At 37.6% G+C, this 13743-nt stretch overlaps 1 protein-coding gene across 3 annotated transcripts in view; it reads left to right on the top strand.

Moving 5' to 3' along the window:
* The window catches only part of NR3C1 (nuclear receptor subfamily 3 group C member 1), a 99890-nt gene extending 86493 nt beyond the window's left edge, over positions 1-13397 (top strand). For all 3 annotated transcript variants that reach the window (XM_006776997.2, XM_006776996.2, XM_015572616.1), the window contains exons 8-9: positions 8487-8644; positions 9216-13397. In XM_006776997.2, coding sequence (XP_006777060.1) covers positions 8487-8644; positions 9216-9368 — 311 coding nt within the window. In that variant the 3' untranslated portion in view covers positions 9369-13397. The remainder of the gene's footprint in view (positions 1-8486; positions 8645-9215) is intronic.
* Positions 13398-13743: the final 346 nt, after the last annotated feature.

The raw sequence follows: 13743 nt of genomic DNA, 5'->3' as shown, positions 1-13743 counted from the left end.
GCATTTTCAATAAGAATGTGAACCAGTCATTATTATAAACTTTAGACCATTCCAGTAAAAATTATATATCAGGTTAATGTTTATAAAATACTGAGTTGATGGATGAATAACTTTTTCATATACAAATAAGTAAACTTGTGATTTTTTTAAAAGTCTGTATTCTATTAGTAACTGTGGCTTCAAAGTTGTCAAATAACTAAGCTGTAGATGTTGCACATGACTATTTAAGCTGTTGAAATTCTTTGTTCTACAAAAAGTTGTTTTATGTTCTTAGATTTAAGGAGTATTAATAATAATCAAGACTAGAAAAATTTCCCCAACCCCTTAAAAAACCTAAAGGTAAATATCATCGTTAGAGACTCCTTTCAGGTTACCAATGGCAGCACACGTGTTAAAGATGTGAGCTTGGTGTTATTTGAGCAAACAGTGATTAAGGGAGGAGCTCCAAAACAATGCTTTGTAATTCGAAATTTTCATGTCATAATGAACATAAAAACAGCACCTGTACAGCATAGTATACTGAGGTAAATGAATGAGGCCACTTGCAACCAGCATAGCAAATCATTATCGTAACACATTGATAACCCATTCACTGTACACCAGCTGGAAAAAGTTCTGTTTTCACATAATCATCAGAAATCCAAAATGAAAGGTGAAAGAGAAACGTAATTATACAAAGAGAGGTAATGGCTGAAAAGTTTCCATAATTTTAAAAAGACACCAAACCCTATATCCAGGCAGTGCAATGAATTCCACATAGTATATTAATAAAATCCAGCTGTCTGAGCAGCAAAGTTAACAAGAAAATCACTGAACAGGAGAGAGAAAACATCTTCAAAGGAGAAGGAATTTAACCGAACAACAGCTACTGAAGAAAATGGAATGATGTTTCTAAAATGCTAAATGAAGGTGGACTTCAGTTTCAGCTCTGACAAGTAAACAGCTTTGGAGCTGTCCTCACAATAAGGAAAAGCTGATCAAACTGAAAATCGGTGACTTTTCTTAGATCCATCAGAGAATTGAGATGACAAGGCAAACCAACACCTCAGAGTCGGTAGAGAAGGCAACTGTAGAGAAACAGCCAGAATGAGCTTCCTGGAAGAGAAGCTGCTGGAGCCAGTAACTGGTAGTAACACTTCGGTCATTTTGATGAATTGTGGAGACCCAGTGAGGAATAGCCTGAGAGTTAAGAACTCTTGGGACCCAGTATTGGCAGGGAGCTTGTCTCCCCATACTTCCTTGGGGTTTACCACCTAAAGCCCCACCAGGTTCCCATGGTGAAGACCTGAGAAAGATCCCCTCATGTTTCTGCACACGAAGGGAAACTGCTGTAACAAAGCTTTGTCTGACCTGGGGAAGTAGGCCATTCCAGCCTTTCTATATCATGTAAGAGAAAGGGGGGAAAGGTCCAGAAACATTTCTGAAGGACACAGCCCAGGGACCAAAACTACTAAAAAGATTTAATCATAAAAGTATTAAACATCCCACCTTACCACCATATGATCAGGGTACCAGTGGGAAGAACTGAATTACAATGGAGAGAGCTGCAGAATTACGGGTATTTAGGAAAGAAAGACAACGGGGCAGAAGGAGGGGGAATAAAAAGGAACTGGAACCTTTTAATACCCACACCAAACATTTAACGCAGCTTTGTCCCTAGCCAGATTAACATAAAACCTCACATAATTTCTAGCTTTTTGCAAAAAATTGCAAGGTAAGAAGAAACAAACATTAGAATAAGACATAGATATAGCACAGATGTTGTAATTATCAGATAGGGAACTTGAAATACCTATGATTAATATGTTAAAGTCTAATGGAAAAAGTAAACAACATGTAAGAACACATGGATATTGTAAGCAGTGAGGTGGAAATTTTAAGAAAGAATCAAAAGGAAATGCTAGAAATTAAAAATACTGTAATATGGAAATGAAGAATGCTATGGATGGGCTCTTAGATACACCAAGGAAAGAATCATTGAGCTTGAAAACAGAAGCAGTATTTTAAGTAATAATGGCTAATACTTCTCCAAAATTCATGACAGGAACCAAAACATAAATCTAGGAAGCTCAGAAAGTGCCAAGAAAGATAAATACCAAAAAATCTACACCTAGGCCTATTTTATTCAAACTGCAGAAAACAAAAAATAAAGAGGAAATCTTGAAAGTAGCCAGATTGGGGAAAAGAACAGCTTACCTATGGTGGAACAAGGACAAGAAATATGTTCTGCTGAATTGTCATCAGTAGAAACCATGTAGCAAGAGTAGAATCACATATTTAGTGTTGAAAAGAAAAAAAATCAACTTATAATTCTGTATTCAGTGAAAATTCCCTTTAAAAGTGAAAGCAAAATAAAGATCTTCTCAGACAAACAAAACTTGAGAGAATCAGCTACTCGTAGATCTGCCTTTCATAAAGTGTTAAGAGAAGTTCTTTAGAGGAAAGGAAAATGATACAGATCAGAAACATGGATCTACATATAGAAAGGAAGAGTGTTAGGAATAGATGAAGATAAAATTGTATTTTTTTCATAATTAATCTAACAACTGTTTAAAGTATTAATAACAATGTATATTGTTTGAGCACAACGTATGGGTAAGTTGATTGAGTGACCACAATGTTAATAGGAATGGGAGGGAGAAATTAGGAATACTCTGTTTTAATGTAGACTGCAGTTGTACTGTAACAACATGGGTTTGAACTGCTCTGGTCCATTTATTCACAGATTTTTTCTCTTTTTTTTCCCCAATAAGTAGAGTCTGCCCTTTGTATCCATGGGGTTTGTATCCTTGGATTCTACCAAATGCAAATCGAAAACAGTATTTTCACATTCCCAACTGCAATTGTTTGAATCCACAGATAGGAAGAGCCACCTGTAGAGTCAGAAATTATACCTGTATTTTCACCTGCAAGGGGATCTGTACCCCTAATTCCCACATTGTTTAAGGATCAACTGTAGTTGTCAATGCAAACACTAGAGCAACCACTAACAAAAATTGTATTTATTTTTCATCACCATTTATCCCCTCTGTGAAAAAGAAAAACTTTGAGAAGAAGTAATAATTGACATACTAAAAGGAGAGAAAACATGTCCTATAAAATGCTTAATGAAAACTAGAAATAGCAAAAAAAAAAAATGGGGGGGCGGGGAGATTAAAAAGGAAACAAAACAAATGCCAAGAGCAGGTAATGGCTGCAAACACGGCAGACAGTGATCCAGCTGTATCAGACCATCTTCAGTGTGAATGGTCTAAACGTATCAATAGTCTCTTGTTGTTGTTGTTCGTGGAGGCTCAAACAAAGTTTGCCACTAAACTTTGTATATACTATTACAAAATGTACTTAGACAAAAGGGAAGTAATGACATCTTTAAGAAGGTAAAAAATAAAAAGTGGTTAAAAAAAAAACAAAGGAAGTGGTAAATATGTAAATAGATTTAAACTAAACTTTACTGAGTAAAATAACAGTAATAATGTCTTCGGGGGCGGGGGGGTTAAAAAATAGAACTAAAGTACACATTAATTACATATAAGCAAAAATGAGAATTTGGTAAAGTAAGAATGGGTGTTTAAATTTTAAGGATGACAACTAGAAATACAACGTGTATATAACGTTCCAAAGCATCAGGGGGAAAAGGATAACATGGTAAAAAAAAAACAACAACAAGCAAACAAACAAAAATAATCCAAAAGAATTAAAGACACGAGAGGAGCAGGGGAAAGCATCATCAGAGGAAGTAACAGATGGCACAGATAAATTCAAATATATCAGTAATTTCATAAGAGGAATCTCTCAATAAAGATATTTAACAGCTAAAGTGAGAGTATATACTATGCATGGTATAACCCAGGAATGGCAAGCTTTTTTGTAAAGGACCAGATGGTAAATGTTTTCAGCTTTGCATAGTCTCTGGTATAGCTACTCACCTCTGCCCCCTGTGGCAGAAACACCGGACTGGCTGACTTCCAAACAAACATTTACAAACACAGGCTGAGGTGAGGACTGGGCTGTGAGCCATAGTTTGCTGACCACTGCTTTAACCAAAAGAAAGGTGAAGCAGCTGCATTACTATCAAAATAGACTTTAAGGCAAGAAAGAAAAAGTTCTATATTTAAAGATACTCATTACATAAAGCATTCCACTCACCAAGAAAATATTTGTAAATATATGACCTCTAACAACATAAAGCAAAAATTCATGAAACTACAAGGATAATTTGGAATGGATGAAATTCTTTTAAATATAAATATCAGATAGGGATTTTCCCATAATTACTTTTAGAATTCAGGTAACCAGCAGGAAAGAAACATAAATAAGCAATCACTATTTTAAAAATTAACAGTAATTAGATTACCTGTAATATAAGTAATGTATAAAATTAACATATCACTAAGGGTAGGCTCTTGTCACTCCTGATTAAGTGGCCTTTATTTTTGCATTAATATAGACATCTTAGAAGTACCAAGTATTGCTTTATGAAATCAAAACATTTTCATGTGTTCTTTGGTCTAATCCTAATCAAAATCCTGTGAGAATGATACTCCACATGAACAAATAAAGGATAAAAACCATATGGTATTCTCAAAAGATGCAGAAAAAGCATTTGACAAAACTCAACATCTGTTTATGACTAAAAACTCTCAACAAAGTGGAAACAGAGGGAATACTTCAACAATTAAAGGCCATATATGACAACTCCTCAGCTAGCATCCTACTCAGTGGTAAGAAACTGAGCTTTTCCTCTAAGATCAGGAACAAGGCAAGGATGCCCATCCTTGCCACTTTTACTCAACATAGTATTGTAAGTTCTGGCCAGAACATTAAGACAAGAAAAGGAAATGGCATCAAATAGATAAAGAAGAAGTAAAATTCTATTTGCAGATGACATAATATTACATATAGAAAACCTTAAAGGCTCCACCAAAAAACTGTTGGAACTGAATAAATTCAGTACAGTAGCAGGATACAAAATAAAAAATGCAAAAAATCTGGTGCATTTCTATATAGTAATAACAACCTAGTAGAAAAGGAAAATCAGAAAATAATTCCATTTACAGTTTCTTCAAAAATAATAAGATACCTAGGAATAATCTTAACCAACGAGGAAAAACATCTATACACTGAAGGCTGTAAAGCATTGATGAAAAAAATTGGAGAAGAGGCAAGTGGAAGGATATTTCGTGCTCCTGCATTGGAAGAGTTAATATTCTCAAAATGTTAATTTATGATAAAAGGAGCCAAGAATATACAATGGGGAAAGGACAGTCTCTTCAATAAATGGTGTTAGGAAAACTGAACAGCCAGATACAAAAGAATGAAACTGGACCACTATATTACACTACACACAGTTATTAACTTAAAATCAATCAAAGACTTGAATGTAAGACCTGAAATGATAAAACTGCTAAAAGACAACATAGGTGGTAAGCTCCTTGACATCAATATTGGTGATGATTTTTTGGGTCTGACAGCAAAAGCAAAAATAAACAAGTAGAACTACATTAAACTAAACAGCTTCTGCACAGCAAAGGAAACCATCCACCAAGATAAAGGCAGTGTGCCAAGTGGGCGGTATTTGCAAGTCATATATCTGATAAGAGGTAATATCTAAAATATATACAGAACTCATACAACTCAATAGCCAAAAAACAATCAAATGAAAAAAACAGGCATTGATCTGAATAGACATTTTTCCAAAGAAGACATACAGATGACCAAGTACATGAAAAGGTGCTAAATATAATTAATTATCAGAGAAATGCAAATCGAAACACCACTGAGATATCACCTTACACCTGTTAGAGTGGCTGTCATAAAAAAAAATGACAGTAACAAGTGTTGAAGAGGATGTGGAATAAAGGGAACCGTCTTTTACTGTTGGTGGGAATATAGATTGTTGCAGCCACTATGGAAAACAATATGGGAATTCCTCGACAAATTAAAAATAAAGCTACCATATGATTCAACAATTCTACTTATGGGTATTTATCCAAAGGAAAAAAAAACTAACTTGAAAAGATTTATGCACCTCTATGTTCACTGCCAAATCATTTTACAGTAGCCAATATATGGAAGCAAGATAAGTGACCATCAGTGAATAAATGGATAAAATGTGAGATATTTATATTCAGTGGAATATTATTCAGCCATAAAACAAATGAAATCTTGCCATTTGTGACAACATGAATGGACCATGGAGGCATTCCAGTGGTTCTCAACCTTCCTAATGCCGCGACCCTTTAATACAGTTCCTCATGTTGTGGTGACCCCCAACCATAAAATTATTTTTGTTGCTCCTTCATAACTGTAATTTTGCTACTGTTATGAATCATAATGTAAATATCTGATATGCAGGATGTATTTTCATTATTACAAATTGAACATAATTAAAGCATAGTGGTTAATCACAAAAACAATATATAATTATATATGTGTTTTCCGATGGTCTTAGGCGACCCCTGTGAAAGGGTCATTCAACCCCACAGGTTGAGAACCGCTGCATTAGACTAAGAGAAATAAGTCAAAGAAAGACAAATATCATATTATCTCACTAATATGTAGAATCTAAAACTGAACAAGAACAAGCTCATGTATAGAGAGCAGACTTGTGGATGCCAGAGACTGAGATTGGGGAAAATGGGTGAAGTGGGTTAAAAGGTACAAACTTCCAGCTATAAAATAGTAGGCATGCATGGGGATACAATGTACATACAGCACGGTGGCTGTAAGTTAATAATAGTGTAATGTATATTTGGAAGTTGCTAAGACAGTTAATCTTAAAAATTGTCATCACAAGAAAAGTTTTATAACAATGCATGGTGCTGGATGCTAACTAGACTTGTGGGGGTCATTGTACGGTGTATATAATATGAATCATGTTGTATACCTGACTTACATTGTGTCTTACACCATTAATATCTGTAATTTTTTAAAAAAATTTAATTTAGTGAGAAAGAGTAGGAAACAAGTCCACAGGGCAAGTAAAAATTAAATTAAGACTTCTTGCTCCTAAACCCACTGCTCTTCCTCTATGCCAGCATTTCCAAGGGGTCAGCAGGTGAAGTGAAATTTGGGAAACAGCTGTTTCCCTTCTCTGGAGAAGGCATAATTATCTCTGAGAATTTGAAATTCAGAAATATGCCTCGATTTGGATTAAACATTTAGTTTTGCTTAAATCTGGACCATCAGACCCTCTTTTCCCTGGCCATTAACACAGAACCAGAGTTCCTAGGAATGCACTTGGAGAAACTTCGCACTCTACAGAAGTCACAATCGCTATAAGATTAAGTGAAAACATGGTTAACTGTCCACTTGTGTCAGTTTTTGAAGAGTAATATTAAAAAATTTATTTCGCACCAATTTTATGATCCACAATTCATGAGGTATTTTCTATATTTCTGAGTATATAAGGGGAAGCAAATACTTCCTTCCCAGGAGGTAGGTAGGTAGGTATATATATCCTATATAATAAGAGCAGGATATGCTAATTAGTCATGACTGGTATGCAAATTGACCATCTCTCCAACACAATAAGAGAGGGATATGCTAATTAGCCCCGATATGCTAATTAGTCATGGCCACTATGCAAATTAACCATGACTCAAACACACTAGCTGGCTGCCCCATGTGGTCAAAGATGGCCACCCCCATGTGGCCACAAGATGGCTGGCAGGGGAGGGCTGTTGTGGGAGACCAGGCCTGCAGGGGAGGGCAGTTGGGGGCGACCATGCTGGCAGGGGAGGGCATTTAGGCATCAATCAGGCTGGCAGGGGAGCGGTTAGAGGTTGATCAAGCTGGCAGGGGAGCGGTTAGGGGGTCATCAGGCAGGCAGGCGAGCAGTTGGGAGCCAGCAGTCCTGGATTGTGAGAGGGATGTCCCACAGGGATCGGGCCTAAACGGGCAGTCGGACATCCCTTGAGGGGTCTCACATTGGAGAGGGTGCAGGCTGGGGTGAGGGACACTCCCCCCCCCCCCCGGTGCACAAATTTCATGCACCGGGCTTCTAGTATTACATAAAAAATCAGATTTCTCTTTAGATTGGAATCATATCAACTCAGTGTTAATGCATTAATTGACAAAATGCATTGCATGATTTTAAGGGTTTAAGTGACATGTGATGTCACATATTCCAGGATATAACTGGTGGAATAAACACTGTTGTTGAAGTTTTCATTATGTCTAACTAAACCGAAGGGCAGAATGGCAGGCACTATTAATTATTTGGTCTTCAAGCCAGCTTTGTGAACTAGAGAGGAAGGTATCAGCACGATTTACCTAAAGTTAAGGTCTCCAGTTACCCATTGGCCCCTATTCTCTTGGCTGTGGTTTTACAATCCTTTGAGATGCTTATGTTTTAATCGAGTGCATTAAAAGCATATAGACAATGTTAAGTCATGAAGTATGCTATTAATAATAAATGCCCTACTTGCTTATATGAAAAGTTATCACAAGAAGGTTATTGAATTGACTACCTCTTAATCTTTTAGTTCCTACAGAAGGCTTGAAGAGCCAAGAGCTGTTTGATGAGATTAGAATGACCTACATCAAAGAGCTGGGGAAAGCCATTGTCAAGAGGGAAGGGAACTCCAGTCAGAACTGGCAGCGGTTCTACCAACTGACAAAACTCTTGGACTCCATGCATGACGTAAGTGTCAATCACAAAGCCAAGTGTCCAAAGTTTTCTGGGATATGAAGTTATGTTCTAATTAATCTATGTAATTGTATACCGATATATTTTCCATTTGTGGAAATTAATGATGGTTTGAGTTCAGGCTGTGACTTCAGTTTGGCCCACAGTTTTCCTGTGGAATTATGGAATTTTACTTCACCTGGTCATGTGCCTGTAGCATCCTGATGCCAGCACAGAATTCAACAGCACTGTTTTTTTAAATATAGAATTCTCTGACTTTGCTGGATTAATCCATTAAATTAGAATATGTCTTTCCTGTGTTATAGTACTGCATTTCATCATGTGAAACACTTAATTCCATACAATTCTACATACAGTTTAAGGGATTTAAGAGGTCTTTGGTACCTGAGTGCTCATTTTATTTAACTTTTTTTTTTTTAACTTGGGGAATTCCAGCAGAGATTGGGTATATTCTATCTAAGTCAGATATTTAAAAAAGAGAGAGAGAGAGAGAGAGGCCAACAAGCATGAGATGTTCCCACTGATAGGATTTTAAGGCTAATCATTACCATGTCTTCTCTTGTAGGTAGTTGAACATCTCCTTCACTATTGCTTCCAAACATTTTTGGATAAATCCATGAGTATTGAATTCCCAGAGATGTTAGCTGAAATCATCACCAATCAGTTACCAAAATATTCAAGTGGAAATATCAAAAAACTTCTGTTTCATCAAAAGTGACTGCCTTAATCAGAAAGGTTGCCTTAAAGAAAGTTGACTTTATAGCTTTTATTGTACAAACTATCGTTTATCCTATAGCGGTTATGTTGTTTTATTTTTCTTTTTTGTTTATGTCTGGTGTTTGTTTTTGTCTTGTTTTAAACACGCACTACATGTGGTTTATAGAGGGCCAAGGCTTGGCGACAGAAGCAGTTGAGCCCTCGCTTTTCAGTGATGGGAACAGTAGGAAGTGATAGTTGGTGGATCCCAGAAATGAGAAACAATGGCGGGGGGGGGACACCTCCCTGGGGGAGAAGGATGGCACTCTAACCACCAGTGCCCAGTCTGCTCAGGGAGCTTCCTGCTCAGACTTGTCACAGTTGGCCGGACAAAATCTTCTAGACTTTTTGTTGGTGTATTTGCCCTGTATAGTTAGGATAACATTTTTTGATTTATGCATGGAAACCTGAAAAAAAAAGTTTACAAGTGTATATCAGAAAAGGGAAGCTGTGCCTTTTATAGCTATTGCTGTCTGGTTTTAACAATTTCCTTTATATTCAGTAAACTACGCTTGCTCATTTTTCTTACTTAATTTTTGTATTTGAGTTATTGTACAGCTGTTTAAGATGATGGGCAACTAGTTCATAGCTTTCCTAAATAAACTCTAAACATTAATCTTCTGTGTGAAAATGGGTTGGTGCTTCTAACCTGATGGCACTTAGCTATCAGAAGATCACAAAAATTGACTCAAATCTCCAGTATTCTTGTCAAAAAAAAAGCTCATATATATATGCTTCAGTGGAGGATTATAGAGGTTGTGCAAATTAACCACCCTAACAGGTATCGAGCACCTACCTGGTCCAAACCTGCAGGGTAAACCATAGATGATGGTTGCAAAAGACTAATTTAAAAAAAAAAAAAAAAACACAAAAAACTAAGAGGCCCTGTCTGCACCTAACGCCCTCTCCCTGCAATGGTTAATGGCAAGAATGTGAGTTTCCAGCCGTTCAGGACCTTCTGTTGTAGTTTGTATAACTTCTTAAAAGTTGGGATTCCAGAGAACCAGCGGAAACAAAGCTGAGGGATTTTAATCAGACCAAGCAATTCCTCTCACTTTACCCAAAACACGAAATCTCTGATGTGGCAGAAGTGGCTAGACACCCATTTTCACATTCCCATCTGTCACAATTGGTCTCCTTTCCTGGTGGCGCTGGAAAGCTCGGCAGCTGCTCCCTGTGACTTAGGCTGCGAGTCAGGCTCCCACGTGTGTAGGCCACACCCGCCCATCCCCGTGTGCCATGGAGTTTAACAAGTCTTGTGAGTTTTTTTCCTCGCTGTTGAGAATTAATCATTTTAAACAGAATAGAAGCTGTGGTAGCCCTTTCTGTGTGCACCTTACCACCTTTCTGTTAACTCAAAACTCATACTTATTAAGCCACAAGAAATCCAATTTCTATTCCAGGTGGCCAAATTATTTGTGTAATAGAAAACTGAAAATCTAACATTAACAATATGAAACTTCTAATATATTTTTATATTTAGTTATAGTTTCAGATATATATCATATTGGTATTCACTAATCTGGGAAGGGAAGGGCTACTGCAGCTTTACATGCAATTTATTAAAATGATTGTAAAATAGCTTGTATAGTGTAAAATAAGAATGATTTTTAGATGAGATTGTTTTATCACGACATGTTATATATATTTTTTGTAGGGGTCAGAGAAATGTCGGTGGATAACCTATATGATTTATAGTGTGTGCAAGCATTCATACAGGACAGGCAGCAGTGGTCCCAAACACCAAATGGGTTTGCTCCAGGGAAGAGAGAGATGGAGACTGGTGCTGAGGCTCCGTCCCGCTCAGATCTCCGATCACAGAGGGAGTAACCCTCCGCCTCCCAGCATGCCCACCCTCTCGTTCCCGCCCTGAGTCTGGCAGGGCAGGTCTGGCCGACTCGGCCTCCTCTTGCGCTAAAGTGTAGGAGCAGGAGCCAGCAAGGCGGTGCTCACACACGGACAGGCACCGTCTCAGAGCGGGGTTACTTTCACAGCAGCCTCGCCAACCGTGTCATAAAAACAGAGGCTTGAGAAGTTGGGCAATAATACGCACAGAGGTACCAGCAATATGTAAATAATGCAGAATCTCATAGGTTGCCAGTAATACACTAATTCCTTGCTATCCTACAAGAGTTCATTTCCAAACAAAATGAGGATGTTTCTGTTTTCTTTGAATGCTTTTTGAATGTTATTTGTTATTTTTTCAGTATTTTGGAGAAATTATTTAATAAAAAATGTAATAATTTGCTGTTTGAATGCTCTCTAAAAGGGAATGTTCCTTTTGTAATGGTTTAATTTGGTTCAAAGTATTTTAAGGTGGTTTGTGTAACCCAGCTAGATGTGAAATTTTGGGTGCCTAAGAAATACCGCTCGATTATTATTATTATCAATCACAGTGTTAAGAGTCAAAAAGAACGTCTGAAAGGTAACTTATTCACTTACAGAATGTTATATGATTAAAATCAGAAAACACGTCAGACATTAATCATATTTTAGTCCCAGCATCCTCGGCCCTTAAAAAATAAGAGGTCAGTGAAAAAAATGATACGCTCACTTCGTTGTTAAAAAGAAATCAACTGACATTCATAAAACTATAGGAGGCTGTGCATTAGATGGAAAATAAGCTGTGCCCTTTTTGAATATGTGGAAAGGAAGTTATCTTAATTATGTTGTTCCTCTGAGTGTAATTATGGATTTAAGTGAAAAAAAGGAGGTGCTATTTGACAGTAGCTTCATTTTCGCTGTATGTGGTGTCTTGCCATCTGAAGCTCTTTAAGTTTGTAATGTCAGTGAGAGTTGGTGACAGGCCTAGGTGACTCCCAGCAAACCCTGCAAAGACTTTTAATTACTGGGAGAGGAAACTGGCCCTCCTGGTGTTTTCAGGCCTTGCTGTGGGACGCAAGTGCTTGTGGGGTACAGGTACCCAATGGTCTAAGACTATGGGAAGGGAACCTAAAAGAGTACCTACCATCTCCTGAAAAAGAAAATGTCACCCCCAGGGAAACTATCAGGGTCAGGGTCTCCGGAGAGCTTGGTAGTTAGCACAGGAGGGATTCTGGACATGCAGATAGAGAGCCACACGCTAACCTCCCGTCAGAATTGGGGCAGGGGCGGGGAGCCATTCCAGTTTTACTTATCTATACGTCCTGTTATCACCGAGGCTTATCATTTTAGTTCTCTGTTAAATACCCTAAAACTGCATCTCCATGGAATGAGCAGTATTATTGCACTTTGATCTGTCAGAAGTCTAGAACCATGGCAGCCCTCAGTGGCCTTTGAACTCGGTCGGTCATTCAGACAGTAGCTATAGATGAATGTGTGTTTATGTGCCTGGGGTGAGAGTTGAAAGGGAAAATAAACCAGAGTGAAAGGAGGACACTTGAACCACTTGGCATGGAAGTTTATCGTTTTCCTGACGAGTCCCCGTCAGCCTGGTCCAGCAGGATTCGCGCCCAGGTCTTTGGGAAAGGGCCAGCTCCTCGCTAGGAAATGGCTGGAAGAGGAGTTTATTTTCTGATGAAAGGCTGTATGAAAAGACCCTCCTCAAGTAACTTGCTTAACTACATATAGATTCAAGTGTGTCAATATTCTATTTTGTATATTAAACAAATGCTATATAATGGGGACAGATCTATATTATACTGTGTATGGCATAATTAAGAAGCTTTTTCATTATTTTTTATCACAGTAATTTTAAAATGTGTAAAAATTAAAACCAGTGACTCCTGTTTAAAAATAAAAGTTGTAGTTTTTTATTCATGCTGAATAATAATCTCTAGTAAAAAAAAAAAAGTCTTTTTATCTACACAGTGAAATGTCAGACTGTAAAATCTTGTGTGGAAATGTTTAACTTTTATTTTTCATTTAAATTTGCTGTTCTGGTATTACCAAACCACACATTTGTACTGAATTGGCAGTAAATGTTAGTTAGCCATTTACAGCAATGCCAAATATGGAGAAACATCATAATAAAAAACCTGCTTTTTCATTACATGACTCTGACATGCTTCTGTAGAACTCGTGCAGTTCCAGTTTTCCTCCCTTTTCCTCCTTTTTCTACTGCAAGTGGAGCTATCACTTCAGATACCTTCCTATGCTAACGTGGACCCTTGCGTGTCGGTGTAGCAGTGCTGGCGTGCTAGTACGGCGTACATTCAAAAGGAGCTTAACCCTGGTGCCGCAGGCCCGATTTCCCGTCCATGCCTCACTTGGTCACGTGCCAATTATACAAGGGGGCTGAGGGAAGGCTTCTCCAAATCCAGCCGTTTGTCACAAAAATGGTATTTTGTGTAAACGTTATCTAACCAAAATCCTTACCTTATTTTAAAATGAATTAT

Source organism: Myotis davidii, unplaced genomic scaffold, assembly GCF_000327345.1.
Source record: "Myotis davidii unplaced genomic scaffold, ASM32734v1 scaffold89, whole genome shotgun sequence".
NCBI classification, from domain to species: Eukaryota; Metazoa; Chordata; class Mammalia; order Chiroptera; family Vespertilionidae; genus Myotis; species Myotis davidii.
The sequence above is the reverse complement of the archived record's forward strand: the minus strand, read 5'-3'. Positions and strand labels throughout refer to the sequence as shown.